At 43.3% G+C, this 22,795-nt stretch overlaps 1 protein-coding gene across 1 annotated transcript in view; it reads left to right on the forward strand.

Annotated features, from left to right (window-relative positions):
* LOC134441358 (CUB and sushi domain-containing protein 1-like) overlaps positions 1 to 22,795 on the forward strand; it is a 617,842-nt gene that overhangs the window by 345,076 nt on the left and 249,971 nt on the right. The window contains exon 6 of the mRNA XM_063191634.1: positions 22,326 to 22,438. Coding sequence (XP_063047704.1) covers positions 22,326 to 22,438 — 113 coding nt within the window. The remainder of the gene's footprint in view (positions 1 to 22,325; positions 22,439 to 22,795) is intronic.

The following is a 22,795-nucleotide window of genomic DNA, read 5'->3' on the forward strand; positions in this document are numbered from 1 at the left end:
TCTGACCCCGCGTCTGCCCCCCTCTTCACTCTTACATCCAGGAGAGACCGTCTGAACTTCCTGTTGATACATATGTGGTCAATCTGGTTTTCAGTGGTGTGGTCGGGAGATATCCAGGTGGCTTTATGAATGGGTTTATGGGGGAATACGGTGCCTCCTATGACCAGGTTGTTGTCAGCACATGTGTCTGCGAATCTTTCACCGTTCTCATTCATGGTGCCAAGTCCGTGTCTTCCCATGGCCAGCTCGTATCCGTTGTTGTTGTTTCCCACCTTGGCATTCATATCGCCCATGAGTAAGGTTAGGTCTTTTTCCTTCCTGGACTGGAGTAGATGTTGTAGTTGGTTGTAAAAATTGTCCTTTATTTCCTCCTCAGTATTGTTGGTAGGTGCATAGCATTGTATGATTTGAAGGTTAATTCTTTTATGACTGGTTTGGAATCTTGCCGTGATGATTCTTGAGCTAATGGGTTCCCAGCTGATGAGGGCCCTCTGCGCTTCTTTGGAGAGCATTAGTGCCACTCCCTCTGTGTGTGGTGCTGCTTCCTCTGCATGTCCAGAGTAGAGTATGGACTCACCACTGGCCAGTTTGACTTCGCCTGTTTGGATCCATCTGGTTTCGCACAGGCCAAGAATGGAAACCTTGTATCTGCTCATCTCTTTAGCAATGACTGTTGTTTTTCCTGCTGTGAACATGGTCCTGATGTTCCAGGTTGCGATGTTGGTCGGTTTCCTAGGGGATAGAAGATTCCGCCGCACCCTCTCCGGATGGTTTTCAGTGTGCAACTTCATATACTCTTCAGCTTGTATGCTTGAAGAGTCTTCATCTCCTAGGTTGTGTGGTTTCTTGTTCTTCATCAATGTTTCTGTAATCGTGTTAATCCACTGCACGGGTGATTGGCCCATGAGTTTCACCATTGCCCTATTGGCCAGCTTTACCTGTTTCCACCTCTCACGACGGGGACGTTAGGGTTGGGTTTTGAGAGGCACACACACACACACACACACACATGGACACACAGGGACACACACAAATGCACAAATGAACACACACACCGACGCATAGACACACCAACTGACTAACGTGACATTTAGACTAACCTGACATTACAGAAGAATTGCTGCATTATGTCATTGCATCCGGTGTTCTATTATATATTTTCTCTTTGCATGGATTAGACTCAGAAAGGAATATGTATGAAGTTGAATGTCAAATATTGCTTCAATGTTTTTATGACTGCCCACCTCTATAAAGTGAAATTCCATTTCCATTTAATGATAAATAAATTAGAAGTACCAGATAATGGGTAAAATAGAGAGACAATTAATTATATGAAAGGAAATGGAAGGTAAAGCAGTGAAGGCCTTCATATGTATGTAGGTACAGAGATTTGCCTCTCTATTAGACATTACAAAGAGGTCAGTTGCCCAGGGCCCAGAGAGAGAGAGAGGGCCCAGAGTTGGGTTTTCGTTACATTGTATATATTGGATTGGGAGGGGGGGCCCTTTCAGATGACTTTGCCCTGTGCCCAGCAAAAGCTGTCAGCGGCCCTGATTACAGTAAGTGGCAAGATGGAACGCTGACTAGATAAGAGTGAGAGGCAGTATTGTATTATAGTAGTTGGAATTCATATACTGTCATATAATAGCCAGGCCGTACCATCCTAGTGACGCACCACCTTAGCACTGCTTCTAGTCAGGCCAGGAGCAATACAAATATAGTTTCTGAGCTCCAGAAAAATTGGGAATTCCTCCCACTTTGTTGGGAAGCAAACATCCAGTACCAAATCAAGGGAGGCGGCTCAACTATGACGTGTGGGAAATGACAATTGCTATGCTCTTGTTCAGACCAAGTCTCGAAGAGATTTGAAAGTCGATGATTCCCAGTCTAGTAATATAATATAAACTTTAATTCGCTGTCTGAATTTTCTGACAAAGTAAAGAGTATAAATGGAATCCCTGGTGTGGACATGTTTTTATTTTTATTTGGAGACGCTTGTCTCCTTGCTTGGGCAACAGCCTTGAATTTAGTTAAGTCTCAAGTTGAGCTAACGTACAAGCTTAAGGCAGCAGGGCAACTTATTTTTTATGCTGAACTGGCTTGCAGTGTTGTACAGTGTATTAGAACAGGAAGTCTGCCCCACTGCTTGAAAAACACCAGTTTGATTCTGTGTAGAAAAAAAGTATCAAGTTTGGAGACACAGGCACCAGCCTGCTGGTGACACCTGGAAGGCGGTGTACTATGTCCAACATCTTCTTCAACACCCCATAGAGTGTCGAGCTGGAGTAGTTTTCATCTGAGATAGTGGCACCATGATGCTTTGAACATGGTGCCAAAGGATGTGATGATCGATAGGAACGACATGGATCCCTGGCTGAAGGTGTGCTGTGCATACCTGGGATGTGACTGTCTGTAGAAATGCTTACATACTTCACTACACAAATTCATATAATTTAAGGCTCATAACTCCTTTCAAAGCGATCTCATCCTGCATAAGCTCAGCTTAAAGCATCCCAGGACCGAGGCCAGCTAGCATGCCAAACATGCATACTATACATCACCAGGGCTTGACAATGGCACCTGCCAACCGGCCAAATGCTGGTAAAACTTGGCTCTGGCTGGTAACACTTTCAGTGTCACTAGCCAATTTGGCAGGTAGCTTATTCTATGGTATGACATATCAGAATAGCGTATATTCTGCACTTTGCCCATTGTGTATTAATAGTTTGACTTAAAGGTCAAGAAAAAGCTCAGTTACTCAGTTTTTATTTGTTTGTTTTATTTCCATGTGGAAAACCATGCACTCATCTTCTCGCTTTAAGCACCTCATCTTCTGAGGTTAGATGTACAGCGTCATGATTTTTTTTTTTTTTTTAAGTTAATGTCAAGCCCTGCTATACACCAAGCACTCAAGGACAAGCTCGTGAAACAAATACAGCAGACTGCATGTGATGAAAGCTAACCTGATCAGAAGATTCCTGGTGTGTAGATGGTAGACTGAATGTGGACACAATATTCAAACATAGATTTAGTTTTAATTAAAATCAGATGGAATGTTACGGTGCATTTATTAGCAAGTAGTCAAACAGAAGTAAAATACAATTTGCCAAGGTTTCAGTGAAATACTTATGGGATTGGTTTATTAGCATCCGTCTTTGCCATCTACTTGCCAGGACAAAAAAACATACAGTAGATTTTCTTGACGCATTAAAGCTGCAAGTGGTGGTGATGGAGTTGGTTTTGGCCGAGATTTGTGTTAGAAATGATGGGGGGGCCAATTCATCACTATGCCTCACTATTCGACTTTTGGAAGCATTATACCAAAACTGTAAGTCATGTCACTTGCAAGGCAAGGCACACTCCCTCTGATTTGTATAATTAACACAGCCCTTATAAAATACAGTACACCGCCTGGCCTGACTGGCAGCCAGTTAACCAATTAGAGGAGCTCCCTCTGAAGACCAGCTCAACCTCCTGGATAATAGTGATGTGTCGGTCGCGAACCGTTCGGCTCTAAGAGCCCGCTCTTTGAAGTGAACGACAGGAACCGGCTCTGCAATGGGAGCCGTTTTGGGATTTTTTTTTGGGAGCCGTTTTTGTTTTTTTGTATGTTTTGTCCTTCTCTCCCCCTCCCTCTCATTGTGTGTATCCTCTAAAAGTGCCAGTGGATAGAGCAGGTGTTACAGACCAGTGACGTGCGCTGAAGTTTATGGCTGGTGAGGCACTGACTTTTCCAATATCAGATTTTCAAATATACAGCTACAGTATTAGTAAATATTTGCCAAATAGGCCTACTGATAAGTTTCATATGTCATAGCTTTCTTAACATAAGGTAGGCCTACACATAGGCGGCGCTACAGTAAGACTGTTGGGGAAGCTAAAAAAATAAATAAAAATAAATATAAATAAATATACATATAAATAAAAAGAAACGAACATTTCCATGTGCAACTGCAACACATAGCCATTCTGGCTATTATATGTTAAAACGGCTTGCCATATGCTCGTGCTGTGCGCCAATGGAACTCTCAAACGCGACAGGCACACACACGCACACACACACACACTGAAGGCAGGGGAGGAAGAGCTAGTTGCCAGACCATGGACTATTATCTCCCAAAAATGTCTCCAGCAATCAAATCATACACCCGAATGTCCACACCTTTGTTTCTATTGACATTTTCATGCGCAATGTTACTCTGTCTACCTCCATCAAAACTCGCAATCAAACTCGCAAAACTAATGACGAGGCAAAATGCGCACACACCGGGGGGAGACAGGAGAGCAAAGAAGCCAGCTGATTGACCATATATTACCATGGCCAAAAATATCATATGGGTCTATCATATCCAACAGACATATCAGATGTCAGTTTTGCAGCCCAAATAATACAAATATGCTGTGATTTTGAATTTCTAGTTGAAGTAGCTTGTAATGATGTAGTTCGCTACATTTTACAGATGGAGCTAGCTTAATATTTCTATTGGATGTAGCTTGTCTAGAGGAGCTAAATGTTAGCTTACTACTAGGTTCTACAAGTAGCTTGCGCAGCCAGACACTGTTCTCGCTGCCTCGCACTGTACACTGTTCACTCCAGTCACACGCAGATGCCCAACAAACACAAGCGAATCTACACACATCACATTACATGGTAACTAAACCACCCGGGCAGCCCACCATGAATTCAGGAAAGGTGTGCATTTTTGAAAGTGGTGTTAGCTTGGTGACAGGATAGCACAGGTGCTTTGCTTTTAAGTGAGGGCTAGTTAGACGGAAGACAAGTAGACAACATTGATAACAACATTGACAACAACATTGCCACCAAATAGTAAACTTAGTGCTTCGGCGAGCACATCAGGGGGAAAACGGATTTCCTACCTTATTCTGTCCTGTTAATTCCTGTTACTTGAAGCTCTTAGTTTCGTTATGAAATCCACTTCCATGGTAGCAGTCAAAGTGAACAAGCTAGCCAACACTAATGACACGACCGACTGAACTTCAGATTCGCTACAGACACACTCACAGCGATCAGAAATGCATAGTATGTATTAATACCTTTTTAATTTATTTTGTATTTGGGTATGTTGGGTCATGATTAACAACTGATTATGATAAAAGTGTTGTTCATAAAGGCTTTTACACACTATACACTGCCCAAAGTGCTTCACAATGTCAATAATGAAACAAAATGAAAATGAAATGAAAAAACTTTTAATTTATTAATTATGTAAACATATATAAAGGGAGCCGAAAGAGCCGGCTCTCCATAGTAAGAAGAGCCGATAGAACCGCATCTCAAAGAAGAGCCGAAAATCCCATCACTACTCCTGGCTAATGAGGGGCTGGCTGAGCTCTGACGATTGCATGGTAGGAAATCTGAACGCTGCACTTCTGCTGCTAAACCACTGCAGCCAGAACTGTCATCAGGCCCCCCGATAAGGGGGGACAAAGGGGTATGTTGTCCTGGGACCAGGGAGATAGGGGGCCCAAATCGGGTCCCCATTCCATTGTATGTATTGGGTAGGGGGGCCCTTTTGGATGACTTTGTACTGGGCCCAGCAAAAGCTGTCAGAGGCCCTGACTGTCACATGAATGAGCACATACAGTATGATCATCATGAGGAAATAGAATGAGGAAATAGAGCCCTTTCATTCCCTTGTCAAAAAAGATAACAATGAAGCAACATAGCAACATTAGTTCGATGGCACATCAAATCAGACGTATTGTACATATTTTATACATTCAGTTCACTGACCTATTATAAATTAATAATAGACGTCATTTATTCCATTTTAAGAAAAACAAACTGCATTACTAAGTGCTATATGCTTTCAGAGTTTTTTTCTGTATGTTTTAACACTAGCAGTAGTACAATATAAACATAATATAAAGTCAGGGCATCTTAGGACGGTCTTTCCCAGCATATACTGTACCTTTTGCATTTTATATATCCAGTACATTGGGCTCAGTGCTTGCTAATCTGCATCTGGCTTGGCTCTGGGGGTCTTTGTTATGTACCTTCAGAGCATCAGCACAGCACACTGTTGATGATGCGTCTGTTTTTGCTGTGTTGCATTGCTGTCAGACCGTCGTCTTGTGTATTAGCTCAAGGCCTCATTCTCCCCTGCTGTGCGTTAAGCGGTGTGTTTGTATGTGTGTATCGACACCAGGCATGTCTTTGATGTATAGTATAGTGCATCCTTGGCACATCACCTGCCGGCACGGCACGGCACCGTCTTCAAATGCACGTGACCCATGTAATCTATCTAGCACGTTGTTTTCATAGTGAAGCGTACTATTGGAAATAAAATGTGTACATCTCAGTGGTCTTATTTTATTTATTAAAAATGCGCAAATGCACCAATTCCAACTACATTTTTACTTTTTTTTTCATGGGCTGAAATTAGCATTTTATTAGTCTATGTGAATGGTTCATCTTCTTAGTCAGCACTCCCTTCCCCAGATGAATAGCCAAGGGGCGGATGTTCATCTCAAAGACATAAGTCTGGATTTCTCTATTATAGATATATATTTTATGGGCTTTTTGTGCCTTTATTTTGGATAGGACAGTGAAGGTGCGACAGGAAGTGAGTGTGCAGAGAGATGGGGTAGGGTGGGGAAATGACCCCGGCCGGACTCGAACTAGGGTCCCCGTGGGCATGCAAGCCCAAGTGTGGGGGGCTTAGCGCGTTGCGCCACAGCACCCCCCCTCTATTATATTGTGTTTCTGGAATCAGAGGAACATCTGAAATACTTAAAGGATGTCTGGGGAACAGATGGACATGGCTTTGTCCTTAATTGGAACTGACCTGACCTGATCGTCATTATCGATAGTTTATTTTGTGCATCTTTAGACAAGGGATACTATTTCTTTATTTTGTCAGTTGGAAGGCTGTTGTGGTATCTGTGTCGTTACAGACGATCGATACATCGATACAATGATGGCATGGTTGAAGTTAATGTATGGTTTTGTGGATAATGCACGGTTAATGTGGATTTTGACAGGAGTGTGACTGAAAACATGTTATATCATGTTAGGCTACCTCCCACACGAAAACTTTTTTTTTGTTCGAGCTGCAGTATGATGTTTGCATCGTTGAACCGTACTTAACAAATGCATGTGTGCTATCCATATGGTGCACATGGACCGTTCTATTAACAGTCCTGCTAAACAGACACAAAGCCTGTCCATGCAGTGAACACACAGGTTTTCAGTTTCAGTTTTCAGTGTGAGATAAACGTAGCTCCTGAGATATAGGCCAGGAGAGACCTCCAGCGAGTCATCAAATCTGCGCAACGGACAATCAAAGCAGATCTACCCAACATCCAGGATCTCTACAATCAGCGGTGTCTGAGGAGGGCCAAACGAATTATAGCTGATCCGCACCACCCCAGCTACACACACTTCACCCTTCTACCATCTGCCCGGAGATACAGGTGCTTACGTGCTCACACCAGCCGACTCAGGGACAGCTTCTTCCCTCAGTGTATCAGACTGTTGAATTCCAAAACACAGACATAGGAAGGAACTCGTCACATCTCCCCTTTCTCCAACCTGCCAATTTTTTATTTATTTTTTTGCAGCTTTCAACTTTTTAAATATATATTTTTTTCCTAGTTTTTTTTTTTGTTTTGCCTTTTTAACATTCTTTTTTTTTACCTTTTTTGGGACTACCAGAGCAGGGAAGCTTTTCATTGTATATATATGTTTCATATATATACACATGACAATAAAATATCTTGTATCTTGTATCTTGTATCTTGTATCTTGTATCTTGTATAGGCCGTGCTTGTGAACTCTGTGGTTGCTACTCCACATGGAATTATTGTGCACCTTTTTTCATTCTGAAAAGTTCTACCACACACAGCACGACGCTGAAAACATGTCAAGGAGTCAACAAAATGTGACATGACGTGTTTTTTTTTTTTTGGGGGGGGGGGCGTATTGCTTTTTATGTGTCATATACGTCAGCTCTGTTTTTGAATAAGCTGTAGCCCAGACACTCCTGGAGACAGCAGGTGAGGTGTGGATTTGAGCAGAGTCCATGGTGAGCTGACCTTTTGAGAACTCGGTCTTTAGTGAGTGGATTTGGCAGGTCAGACCATAGAGTGTATAGTACAGTATACCCGCTCAATCAGGGTTCCCACATGTCCTGGAAAACCTGGAAAACCTGGAAATTTAGAGATTTGTTTTCCAGTCCTGGAAATGTCCTGGAAATTCACTAAATGTCCTGGAAAAAAAATATTTGTCCTGGATTTTTGTCTTGAACCTGTTTTTTTTCACGGTTTTGTTTGTCATATAGCCTACTTTTCCCCTGCCCAGTCTAGACATGACGATTGAATTTCTCAAAGTTTTCCCACCTATTGATGTTTAGGCAATACATATTATCCACACATACATGAGCACACACACACACACACACACACACACACACACACACACACACACACACACACACACACACACACACACACACACACACACACACACACACACACACACACACACACACACACACACACACACAAACGCACACACACACACACGTCAGCGAAGTTGCCCACAGTGTTTGGCCAGGTTGCCATCTTTTATTGGACTGGCTCTTTAATGTTCAAGTACTGTGAACATTCTAATCTTGTGTGAACATTCTAACAAATTCTGCCATTTAGACTGTTGGGGTTGTTTGAAGTTCATTGATGCTGTGTGTAAGCTGCACAGCACAGGAACAAAGGCTGTTCGCATGGGATAGCCCATCACATTACTGATATTTAAAAAACCTAAAACTCTAAAATCAGACAGAAGACATTTACTAAAAAAACAGCGTTGTGGCTGACTATATCTGCATAAAGGAATTTCTTATGGAGAACCAAAGCTTGACATTGGCACCAGCCAACCGGCCATCTCAGTCTTTAGTGATTGGATTTGGCAGGTCATGCCATAGGGTGTATAGTATACAGTACCTGCTCAATGTTTGGCACAAACGCTCAATTATGAATCACTGTTGCTTTAATTAATCGATAACGGATACGGTTGAGATCTGGCTTGTATTAATTTTGCATTTTTCTTCATGGTGCATTCCTTTCATTGTTTCTTTTCTTATATTTTCTTTTCTTTTCTTTTCTTTTCTTTCCTCCTTTTCTTTTCTTCATCTTTGTCTCTTTGTCTCTCTCTCTCTCTTTCTCTCTCTCTCTCTCTCTCTCTCTCTCTCTCTCTCTCTCTCTCTCTCTCTCTCTCTCTCTCTCCCACTGCCTCTTACACATTCATTTGTCCATGCGCACTCACTCCCTCACACCTCTCTCACACCACACAGCCCATTCTGTCTCCGCCAGCTGAATTGTGATGCTATTTATTCCTGATATCTCTTCATGTGGAATTAACCTTATTCCTCAAAGTGAAACACCTTTGTGCTTTGTGCAGTTATCACCGCAAGCAGTTTAGTCTCCTGAGATGGGGCTCTCTCTCTTGCGGACGGTTACTCAGACAGACGTCAGGGAATGAGACTTTTTTTCTTCTTCTGGAGAGCAGGGCTGGATTAAGACGGCCTGGGGCCCCTTGGCTACTGGCTGCTGTGGGGCCCCCAGATAGCGAGATTTACATTTAAATTTACATAGACAGTGTCATAATTACAAGCCAGGAATTAAGGACAACATGTCTACCAACTGTACTGAACATAACCAGTCATTTTTTCCAATATTGCCTTGTCACAACTCTGTCATTTTTCACTGTTGGCCAAACAGGGCCCCCCTTGGGCTGGCAGGAGGGGGGACCCCTAGGCTGCAGTCATATCTAACCTGTGGGGGACCCCTGGCAGGTGCCCCCCCCCCTAGACTGCAGCCATATCTAGGTAGCCTGTGGGAGCCCTGGCAGGAGGGGGTCCCTAGGCTGCAGCCATATCTAACCTGTAGTGGGGGCCCCCTGGCAGGAGGGGGACCCCTAGGCTGCAGCCATATCTAGCCTGTAGTGGGGGCCCCGGGCAGGAGCGGGGACCCCTAGGCTGCAGTCATATCTAGCCTGTGCATTAATCGGGCCCTGTGCTCCTGTGATTGGCAGTTGGCAGGTGAGGTGAGCATGCAGTCAGGCATTGATGTTGAATGCATCCCGCTCTCTGCAGCGAAGCAGCTGATTGACTTTCCTAAAGCAATTTCCAGTGCATGGAATTTAGCAGACAGATGTCTGCTGAAGTGTCATGTCAGGTTTTCTCTGCCGGCTGAAAAATAAAGCGGTTTCTTTTTTATCACTGTCACACACCACATGTGGTGATAAATATGTTTCATTTCCATCACTGAACTTTTTTTTTTTTTGTCCAGGCAATGTCAAGATCCAACCACCAATTCTTTCCCCCTTTTTTTCTTTTTTTATGTTTTTCTCATTGGAAAGTGAATGAGATGGGATGGAAATTATATTTCGCGATGGATAGTCACTGTTTTTCTCTGTTCTTTTTTGTTTGGGGGATCATGGGGGATGCGAGGTAGACATGCGGCCACCAAACCACTTTAAGCTGAACACAACACCTGTCAGACAGGTATACATGCACACGCACACATACATATGCATGGATACACATGCACACACACACATACATATACATGGATACACACATGCACATGCACACACACACACATACATGGATTTACATTGGGTTGCACATGTACACACACACGCACACGCACACGCACACCCACACACACACCACTTACATGCTGTGTATCTTGAAACCATTGCATATTTCAGCAGAGAATTCAATTCATTTAGCGCTCAAAACTTGTGTATTACTCCAAGCCAAGTGTATGGATCATTGACATGAATATTGATTCAAGTACAACTTTCAATGGTATGGATGAATACAAATGTAAATGTGATGCCATAAAATGAAATATCCCACACAGACAGACTCTTTCTTTACTCGAGCCTTGCTCATAATATCTAATAATATGGTGGATAATGAATGCAAATTAATAATATAATAATATGGTGTATAATGTATGCAAATGAGCCATACTGACAGAGGCACCAAGGATACAGGAAGGGGATTTGAACACAAGACCTCAATTTCCCCGACCCACCTAAATGTTTACTGATGTAGGCCTACATTTCTGGAAAGAAGCCATGTGACATTGTATGCTCAATAATGTCAAATGGCTTCTTTACAGAACCACACAGCGCCTACAAAACTTCACGAGATTTTACAGTAACACAGCCTGTAATCACGTTAAAATTTAAAAATACTGCACTGCATACTAATGACGGTGCTGTCTGCCACGTTCCACTCAGTTTCCGTTGTATGCGCGTTTGATACCTGAGGGACCAAGGTATCCACGTGTCGTACAGTTAACCTTGATTTGTGAGATGGAACATTCTCTGTTCTGTGCATTCAGCTTGGGTCTTCGGGGGATTTCAGTTATTGTTACATAACGTATTAGAGGTAATTAATTCACATTTTTATGTGAAGATGAACCTTGAATAAAAAACGTGTTACTGTTCTGCTAACACATATGCAGCTCAACTGATATTTGATTGTTGGATATTTAGTTATACTGTAATTCTGAGGTTATCTAGCTTTGTATCTTAAATCATCACTCTATCTGTGTTCTACAGGTATTCTTTCGCTAAAAAAACACATTTTTAGGAAATATTCTCTGCTGATATAATACAAATATTGCATCCATATGGCTTAAGGTAGCTTAACATTAGACCGAGCTGTCCGTGTCCATCCCTTAGCCATTCTCTCCTCATTTGAACTTGTTTTATTATTATTATTATTATTATTATTATTATTATTATTATTATTATTATTATTATTATTATATTATTTTTTTACTGAGCCAGGTCTCTGTGTGTACTCATTAGGGCAGCAGCAGTGTATTAGTGTGGTGTGGTGCAATCAAAAGCAGAGGCAGTCTGAGGCGGCCGGTTGAGCGGAGCGGAGCAGAGGCAGCTCATCATGATGAGAGTGACCAGAGCCCAGGGCTGGGCTGGACTGGGGGAGAAATAGGGCCCCGGGCCCGGGCACTTTTGGCTTAAAGGGGGCCCTCATAATTAGGGCGCAGAAGTGACTCACCGGTGGGTGGACCCTGCACCCTCGTGGGCCCCTATTTTCAGAAATGAAAAAAAAATATATTCTGGAAAAATAAGGGCCCACGAGGGGGGCCCACCGGGAAATGCCCGCTATGCCAAATGGCTAGTCCAGCCCTGACATCTCCTCATTGGTGATTCCTCAACAGCCTCCTAGAGAGAGCACAGGGGATGGGATGGGCCTGATCCCTTTGACCCCCCCTCCACTCCGCTCCGCTACCCCCCCGACCTGGACTCCGACTCGTACAGCAGCTGAATACATTTCAACTCAAGGCTCTTGAATAAAATAAAGGGGCCCCTTATACCTTTGAAGTCTGCTCAAATTTTCCAGACACTTGTTTTTTTTTCTCAGCCATTTACGTTAAAAAAAAATAGTCCCCAACCTGTCAATGTTTTTAAAAGTGCAACTTTTACTTTGTGTTTCTTGTGTGCTTTTCTGTCTTCTTTTTGAAAACGATGAATGTCATTTTATGCACATCATCAATGTATGGATGAATATTGAAAGCCTAACTGGGAAACTCCAACTCCCATTGTCATTGTGCCACAGCACTCCTCAGCACACAAGTGCATTTTCAGCATAAAATTGCTTATATGCCTCAGGCATGCAAGGGGGCAGCCCCCATTACTCTTCCCACCAACCTGGCGGGTCGGGTGTTGAACCAGCAAGCTTTGGGCTAGAATTCTGACGCCCTATCCGCTTACCCATTACTGCACTTATTGTAAATATTGTAAATATTACAACATGTACGTAGAAAATATCATCTGGGTGTTTGCAAAATGAAAGTTTGTCAGGCACTCAGCTCTGGTACCCTCAACATTGGTTTCACTGTACGGCACGGTAGTTGTCATGCCTTTTTGCTTTGAATAATGTACAGTATCTCTGCACCTCCACGGGCAGTCATGGGTGAGCGGTTAGGGCGTCAGATTTGCATCCCAGAGGTTGCCGGTTCGACTCCCGACCCGCCAGGTTGGTTGGGGGAGTAATCAACCAGTGCTCTCCCCCATCCTCCTCCATGACTGAGGTACCCTGAGCATGGTACCGTCCAACCGCACTGCTCCCCATGGGGCGCCACTGCCCCCTTGCACGGGTGAGGCATAAATGCTATTTCGTTGTGTGCAGTGTGCAGTGTTCACTTGTGTGCTGTGGAGTGCTGTGTCACAATGACAATGGGAGTTGGAGTTTCCCAATGGGCTTTCACTTTCACTAATACTCACCTTATTATAAACATATAACCTAATAGCAGAATCTGGCTCCAAACTTCAAAACGATTCTGTTATTTTTTATAGTCAGTTAGGATTCCTGCTCTCTTGTGCTTCTTTTCTGGCAGACCAGACCCTGCGGAAGGCACTTTCTCTACTATATTCCCCTTTTCCCTCCAACACCATCTACCTTATTTTTACTGTTGCCTTCCCATCTCCACCAGGTTTTCATGCTCCAGTAAACCTAAGCCCCTTTGAAAGGCAGTAGAAGGATCCAAGCCGGGGCCTGAGCAGTAATTGCCACTCATTCACACACACACACACACACACACACACACACACACACACACACACACACACACACACACACACACACACACACACACACACACACACACACACACACACACACCACCACCACCACACCACTGCACCCTCCATCCCACCACCCCACCCACCCCTCCATGCCAATCTAATCTCCACCCTCCCGTGCCAAATCCAATACATCCTATGTAACAAACAAATCATCCAGCCAAATAAGCAACCACTAATAACGTTAAGGACTCTAACGCAGAGCCATGATGTAATTAATGTTTTGTTTTTGTAGCCTGTTTTCCCCCCCTTCCTTATCCAATACATTACTGTGCAGAAGTAAGTACTTTATCAAATGTGAGTTGTTGGTTTTTTTATGGTTTGACACAGCTGTTGAAAGCCTGCTACGTGAGGTTTTGTGAGTCTCAATATTGGACACAAGTAACTGACTGAAGATGTGTTAAATGTTGCTCACAGTCAGCCTTCTTTTCCATTGTCTATGCACATATATGCAACTTTCCCACGTAAATATGCAACAAAATACCAATCTTCAGCTATATATTTATATTTTAATAGTAATTTGCTCAACACATAATTTTACGTTACTGTACATAGATGTATTTGCGAAACATCAGACCTGGAAGGATGTACTAGTTTAGTTTAGTTTAGTTTGTGTGTGTGTGTGTGTGTGTGTGTGTGTGTGTGTGTGTGTGTGTGTGTGTGTGTGTGTGTGTGTGTGTGTGTATGTGTTTGTGTGTGTGTGTACTCGTTATTTACTCTTTATGATTAAAAAAATAAATAAAAAAAAAATAAAAAAATAACCCTCTTTGCAACTGCACTTGTTGTTCTGTATATCTCCTGTGCACTTTATTTGCTTGTGATGTTGGCTTGATTATGTCCTCTTTTGAAAGTCGCTTTGGTTATAAAGCGTCTGCCAAATGCAATGTAATGTAATGTAATGTAATGTAATATGACAGACAGTATCCTTACAGGGACACTGTGTGAGATTTTCATGTGTTCATTTCCAGAATTCATGCTGTCCATTCACTAATGTTACCTTTTTCATGAATACTTACCACCACCATCAAATTCTAAGTATTCATTATGACTGGAAAAATTGCACTTTTCATACATGAAAAGGAGGATCTTCTCCATGGTCCGCCATTTTGAATTTCCAAAAAAACCCATTTTTGGCTGCAAAAATGACTGAACTTGGACCATACTAGAAAATATTTGTTTATTACTTTGTAAACTTTCATGTAAAGATCAAATTTGGCAATAGGCAGCCCAGTTTCAATGAACAGCATAGTTGCAGTACCTTTTTTGACCATTTCCTGCACAGTGTCCCTTTAACAAAGTTCAGATTTTTTTTCTATTGATGACTGGATTAGTATAGACATTGCCCTTAACCAACGGTGTTCCAAATGGATGTGAGCCACTCCGTGAGCGACAGCACGTCCCTGGATACCCCCTCTGAGCCTCATCCCTGTTAGTAAGCGCTCCGCATTTGGACTTAAACCACTGAACTGTTGGACAGCAACATTACTGGAAATCACTGGCAGTGGGGAGGGAGAGGGGGAGTGCAGCCGTAGCGATTTCACAAGATTACATGACCGAGCAGAGGCGGACTTACCAAATAGGCAAATCTAGGCAATTGCCTAGGGCCTCGACCAAATCTGCCCTCTATAGGGACCCCCAACTGTCACATATAATAAACGATAAACACAGAAAATGTAGGCCAGACCTTAATTTGTCGAAGATATACTCTACACGAGACAAAGCACAAAAATAGCACCCTCGCTCCTTCCATTCAAATTGGGCCCCATGTTTATATTTCGCCTAGGGCCCCAAAATGGCTAGATCCACCCCTGTGACTGAGCTGGAGTGAGAGAATAGACCAAACAGCTACTATGTATCCTGCAGACAGGTGAGCTGTACAGATGAGTGTGCCCGGGCCACCTCTATCACTCCCCTTGAGTACACAGGGACTGTGTTTGTTGTTGGGCAGCAGGTAAAGGTGAATGCTGAATTTCAAAGTTGATTCCCTCAGTTAACAAAAAAACGCACGCACACAAGTAAATAAAACAGAAAAGGCCCACCAGTGCCTCAAACGGCTGGGCACTGCACTGCCACACCAGTGACCCGGGTTCAATTCCGATTCAAAAACCGAATATAAAATAGTGTCAAATCACGACAAGGGAGCGTTTGGTGGTGTGCGAATACATTTTCCCCCCCTCTTTTTCCAGTTCATAACATAGGCTCTGCACAAAGGGTTAAAATGATTCTGTGGATATTCCATGCATGAACTCTTAAGGCGCTCTGTGGGGCTGGGGTGGTGTTGGTGTTTGTGATGGTGTTGGTGTTGGTGTGATGTCCAGGGAGAGTGTGTGAGTTGTGAGAGGGAGGCTGAATACCAATGCCCAGCTCAGCCTCTTCTGGATCCCAGAAAGGAGCATGGGTCTGGGTCTGGAGGACGTGACCAGTCCTGCGTGCTCATCAGCTCTGTTGAGCTTCTCTCTCGTGTGGTTTTCTTCAATTGGAGAACACCTTGTCACTGCTTCTGGCATGCTCGTTTCCTTCTGACTGGCTGGTTAAAATACCAAGGCCTCTTCACTGTAGCATCAACGTTGTTGTGACACATTTTCCATTTCCACAACTTTGTTTGTTGCCTGTATACTAACCCATGCAGCAAACTTTTCACTGTTACACTGTTGCACACTGAAGAAGGCACAAGGCCGAAACTGTGCAATAAAAAAGATTGTATGCAAGGGTGCAGACTCTTTTTTTGAATAACTGAGTTTAGCCCTCACAATCTCTATCAATATGAGTGACGCCTGCTCCTAGCTGAAAAATGGTAGTTCTTTCAAAGTTCTTTCATGAAGGCTTCATGAAGACTTTTGAAATGTAAGCACACACTCACCAAAAGTGGCTGAGAGGCTGCCTATAAACGCCCAGGCAGAGTGTTTATTGCCGGCATGGCTTTGATATTATCTTCCTGGGGGGTAATTCAATCAAGCCTAATGGCACACTCCTGTTGAGGCGTAATGGAGTTTAGCAGTTTTATACTTTCGCCGTCCGGATGCTGCTAGAAAGTGTGCTTGCTCGTGCTCCTGAATAGTTATTGTTGTGGCGGGGTTTCCATTTGTTACTCGCAAAATGTGATCATAACAGGGTAGAATTAACTGGCTATTGTGGAGAGTTGTTTACTTGCCTAGAAAGAGTGCCGCGTGATATAGTTAGGTCCATGATATTCAGATTCAGATTCAGATTCAGATTCAGATTACTTTATTAGTCCCATGAAGGGCAATTCAGTTTGCGGTCCCAGTCTCCATCAGTCAATGAATAGATAGTATAAATAAAAAGAGTAGACAATGAAATACAAAACCTAAAGGAAACAAAAAACAATAAATAAATAGGAAAACAAAAACATACACATTTTAACACATACATTCAAACACCCTGTCCTGTCAGTGATGAGCAGCCCTCAGTAAATGAAATGATCAGTAATGAACTCTATCCCTACAACCTTGTTTAATAATCTAATGGTTGGCGGGATGAAAGATCCAGAGTAACGCTTTGTTTTTGTCTTGACAGAATAATAGCGCCTCCCAGAGGGCATTAATGAAAATTCACCACTTAAAACATGGTCAGGTTGACTAGTGATACTTTTAGCCTTTTGGACTGCCTGTTTGTTAAACAGAGCACTCAGACTATTTAGCTGTGTTCCAATAATCTTTGATGACGTGTTAACAATACTGCTGAGACTGTTTTTCTTGATATTTCGACCGTTCTGGTCTTTAAATAACCTTGCTGAATCATGCTGAGGAAGATTCTCAGCATTACAACAATGCCCAGCTCAAAGATGTATCATAGTGTACTTAACCCCTTAGCGCAGAACCTATGTTATAACCTTACTGTCACCAAAATTGTAATGGCTATGTCTTAATCTGTTTCTTGGCTCTTGGTACAGTCATAGCAATGTTGTTATGATGTACTTGGTACAGACAGAGGGTGTCCGAGGCACTCTGAGATCCGTTTAGAAGTCCATTATTTTTACATGGACATCAAGCTGACTCGAAATTAGCCCTGAAGAAGTTTGCACACGACCAAAACGCCTTGGCTTGATGTCCATGTAAAAATAAAGGACTTTTAAACGGATCTCAGAGTGCCTCGGACCCCCTCTGTCTGTACCAAGTTTTAATTTGTGGATACCGATCAGCACCTGAAGATTTTTTTTATGAAACTAATTTACCCCACAGACGCAACTTATCGTTCTCTCTCTACACGTTCTTATGATGTAGTCGAGTTTTTTCAGCAAGTAGAATAGGCCCGCTCGGTGACTCCATCTGCAGTAGAGGCTATATAAGCAGGATGGATATACTGAGTTTCATGGGGAAATGCTTAATATTCAGCGGAGACGTTTAACTGTGACACTGCATAATGACTCCACAAGAGCTGCCAGCTGGGCTGTTTGACGGCACTTGGTGGACCACTAGACTTACTTGGGTTGTTTCTCTCCGCAGCAGCTCATAAGGTTATTCAGGGTTTGTTTTAAGGAAGCAGGTTTAGAGAACAAATGAATGCTGGCTGAGCCTCATTATCGAGTAGCTGGTATGCTACGCACGTACCTTAATGGCAAGTGCATTTATGAGACGCTATGTCGACGTTATGTTTTTAAAGGTGTAGAAGTGATGGTGATGCGATATCAAAAATATACTTTTATTTTATTTCAGGAGTCCGTACAGTTACTTTATATGATGATTTCATAAAGATACTTGGGAATGTCACATACTGCACAGTAGTTGTTTGCATTCATTGACATAAGAAGGGTTTATTTGCAAAACGGTGTATCCACCATTTTTGAATTTTGCATTTTATTATTGGAAATGACTGTCCAGAGGTCCTATCACCTTTGTGTGAATTGTTGCCATTCAAATATTTTGGTAACATACTTTTTAAACCTATTTTTAAAAAAGAATTTTGCAATACAATGCAATGGAATGTCCAGTACAAACTGTCAATTTCCCAACATCCTACAAAATGGAGATACACCGTTTTGCAAATAAACCCTTCATATACTGTATAGAAACCTTTCTAATCACGATGCAGGCAAAACTTTCTTCTACAACAGATGTCTGAGGCAAGTGCAGACTGCTGCCAGGGCCTGGCTTAGTCATCCTCAGAGGGGAGTGAGCATTCCTCTGTGGGGGGCAGATCAGATGTCTGATGTTTTTCTTAGTGAGATGTATCTTTCAGACCTCGTGGTCAAGTTGAGCTCACATGGGGAATGCAGGCTATTCTGAGAGAATGAGACGATGGCTCGTTGTGGAGGACCAATGACCTATGATGGGGCCGGCCAGACGGCACGACATGCAGGGGTAATGGGGCAGTGAGAAAATGCCGTTGTCCATACCCCTCGATGGTTGGATATATAATGTGTTTATTTCACCTTTCGCTTTTTTTTTTGTTGGTCCCCTGATTTCAACCATGTGATCACATGAGGGTGTACTCTGAAAACAGTTGTGGTTATGGGGAAAATGATGAGAAAACAATGTTTTATTTACATTTTGGGAGATCCACATGTTTGTGTATATTATACGGGCACTACACTACTGCAGAATTTAGACTGTATTCTAGTGGGGTTGTCAGCGCCAGTCTTTTGTAGTGTGCTCAAGTGGAACTTTTCTGGCCCAAAACAGATGATGTAAGGCGACTCAACAGTCAAGCCTGACATCTTTGAAGTCACTCCAGAGTGTCCCTACCCAAAGGAGATACAAGGGTAAAATAAAGGGTAAAAGAAAGTGAAACGGACTAAGATAACCAGGAGGAAGCAAGAAAAAAGATGGTAGTAAGGCGAAGGAAGGAATCCCGAGTTTGACATTTGCGTTAGATGTCTGGTGCGTCCACACTGCAGTACCCTAATGTGCAGTGCCAGTTCTACCTATTTTGGGGGCCCTATGTGAAATATAGACACGAGGCCCTCTTGAGTTATTTTTTGCTGCCGTTAACATTGGCATGGCTGACTATGGGGGGCCCCCTACAGTGGGCAGTTTTGCCTGGGCCCTAGGCAATTGCCCAGTCTGCATGTTGGTAAATCCGGCTCTGCTAATGTGCATGCGTAAGCCAGGCTGACTGACACGCAACATCAATAAACCAGCTGAGTCAGCTCTCAAGAACACAAGCTGTGACAAGCAATCCCTTACGTTTTAAAATAACTCCACAGAGCACATATGACAAACAAACATGACAAGCATATGCTATCTATAACAAACAAGAAACGCACTTGAGAACGAAGGACCTCTGAGTTACCTCCCCCACTGGGATTTCAACTGGGTTATCCCATGAACTGGTTTTCTAAAGGAGAAAAGCCCTTGAGACTAATGGCAACAGAGAAACACTGTCTGCATTTCAGAATGATATGCATATGACTTTTTCACTTTACTGCTAATATTCCCACAACCAGCTACTGCCAAATTTGATCTTTTCATGAATATTTACTAAACAATGAACTAATATTTAGTAGTATGGCCAAAGTACAGTGCGTTTTGCAGCTAAAAATGACAATTTCTGGATATTCAAAATGGCATAGGAGATCCATCTTTTCATGTATGAAAAGTGTAATTTGTCATAATGAATATTACAAATCTTACACAGTGCACCTTTAAGAGCAGGCGCAAGTCTTCTCGATAGAGGTAATGAAGGACCTGAATCAACTTAGTGCCTTGCACACTGAGCTCAACTTCCTGTAGGAACCGTTAGCTGCATATTTCCCCAACAATTTAATTTGCAATCATGAGCCATCAGCCTTATATGGTGTGTTGTGTTGAGAATGTGAATTAGCCTACATGAACGCACATTTGGCTCCAAATCATCCTCGCATTTTAAGTTTTAATGTTGTGCCCAAACCTCCACAGCAAATGTTTCAGAAAATAAACACAACACCACCCAGCCAAAACAGTGAGATTGCTCTCTCTGCTGCTACGCTAGTTGTGTATGCAGGGATATCTCCAGTGGCAGTATACTTGGCCAAAAGCATCTGTTCCTGACCTTTCTCTTTTTTTTACCCCTTTTGCTTTTGCTTGCTGCGCTGCAGTCAAGACACACATAGTTTATTCAAAATGTGCAGCCGAACAAGAGGAACACATGTTCAGTCAGGCAGACTGGGGCCCAGGGCGGAGTCCATTGCTGCCTGTGGGGTTGGCCACAAGGCATACAGGGCATTTGCCAGGTGGACTGGTGATGATTTTTGGCCTGGCCTTCCCCTTTATGAAATGGTACGATATCAGTCCTCATGCAGTTACAGCAAACCTATCCGCGTCAGATTTAAATATTAATTTTGTCTGTTTTGGGGGGGTCAAAATAATTGAGATTAAATTACTAAAAAAATGTTGTTACAGGCTTCATTGTCTCTCTCTCTCTCTGGTGGCCTCGTCTTGGCTGAAAATAATGCCCGGCGTGATTTTTCAGCCCAGTCCAGCCCTGTCGACGGTGGAGTCCATTGCTGCCGTGGGGTTATGGCCGCTGCTCCCATTACCCTCTGGCTGTGCTGCTGCAGCAGGAGCTGAAATAGCATGAGTGGGGTGGCAGAAGGGGGTGGTAGAGGCAGGCCCGTTTCAAGGTATTTGGGGGGCCCTAGGCAAAGAGAGACTTGGGGCCCTTCTCCTCTTTTAACTAATAGGGAGGGTTCCCCTCGAGAGAGAGAGAGAGATTTTGATGGCAGTATTTTAGGGAAGTTTCGCCTCACTTACAAAGTTTTCATCGCTATCATTTGAATACAAGTACATAACCAGTCCTTACCATGGGGCCCCGTTCTCATGTGGGGGCCCTAGGCAGTTGCCTACTTTGCCTGCCTGGTTGCGACAGGCCTGGGTAGAGGGGGCGGCTAAGAGGCCCTCACCCACCCCGGGGCAGCAAGCAGGGCAGGGTAGGGTAGGGCAGGGTAGGGTAGGGAAGGGCCAGACCGCCCTTGTGGATCATACAGTAGATGGATGAACACGACAATTTTCTGTCCATACAGAGTGGATATGCTTCACAATTCTAGAAATAATGCGTATACTTTTTTTTCCCAACTGGGAAACTCCAACCCCCGTTGTCATTGGGACACAGCACTCCACAATGCACACTACACACTGCGCACAACGAAATTGCATTTATGCCTCACCTGTGCAAGGGTATGCAGTAAAAGACGTGTAAAAAGTCTGGGGTATCGTTCCAGAAGCTAAGCTCTGTTTTTAGTTAGGAAATATTATCTTGCAAAATCCTATTCATATAATTGTTTTTGCAAACACGGGCATGAGAACATCCATAAAATCCATACAAAATTATATCTCTCTCAAGTAAGTATCATCCTGGATAATTGTTAAGACAGAAATCGACATCTTCAGTGAAAAATTCAGCAATACTCCTCAAACTCACCAAACACATACCAGTCAAATAGTGGTGATTTAATTTCTGAATGCCTTTCACCTGATATGGCCCCTTCCTATCCACACAGCACTTCGGATATCTGCCTCGTCTTTCACGAAACGTAAATTGCACAAACGACTGGCAAAATTGCCACGCATTTATTTCAGTGCAGGTATTTATTCTTACACAATATGTTGACGGTATCTTTCTTTCTTTCTTTCTTTTTTCTTTTGCTCTCTCTCTCTCTCTCTCTCTCTCTCTCTCTCTCTCTCTCTCTCTCTCTCTCTCTCTCTCTCTCTCTCTCTCTCTCTCTCTTCTCTATTCACTCCTTCAGGCTGACTGGCATGAATTTGCCCTCTCCCGTCATCAGCAGTAAGAACTGGCTACGGCTGCACTTCACGTCTGACAGCAACCATCGGCGGAAAGGATTTAGTGCCCAGTACCAAGGTAAGGGGTCAGTGTTGCCAGATTGGGCGGGTGCCCGCCCAATTGGGCTACTTGGGATGAGCGTCTGCGGGTAAAAAAATGGAAAAATTGGCCATTTGGCGGTTTTTTTTCCAGCCGTTCTGGGCCCATAGAAGTCAATGTAGTTTGTTGAATTTGAGCGGAATTTAGCACGTTTTGGCGGTTTTAGAGAAGCTTTTGGGTGGGATTTGGTCAGACACATCTGGCAACACTTGTAAGGGGTCAGCATCTGGAGAGAGGGTGGGGAACCCCAGCCGGGGTGTGGAGCCAGGGCTGCTGACAGCTTTGGCTGGGCCCAGGACCAAGCCCTCTGAAAGGGCCCCCCTCATCCAATACATT

The sequence above is a fragment of the Engraulis encrasicolus genome, chromosome 24 (assembly GCF_034702125.1).
Source record: "Engraulis encrasicolus isolate BLACKSEA-1 chromosome 24, IST_EnEncr_1.0, whole genome shotgun sequence".
NCBI classification, from domain to species: domain Eukaryota; kingdom Metazoa; phylum Chordata; class Actinopteri; order Clupeiformes; family Engraulidae; genus Engraulis; species Engraulis encrasicolus.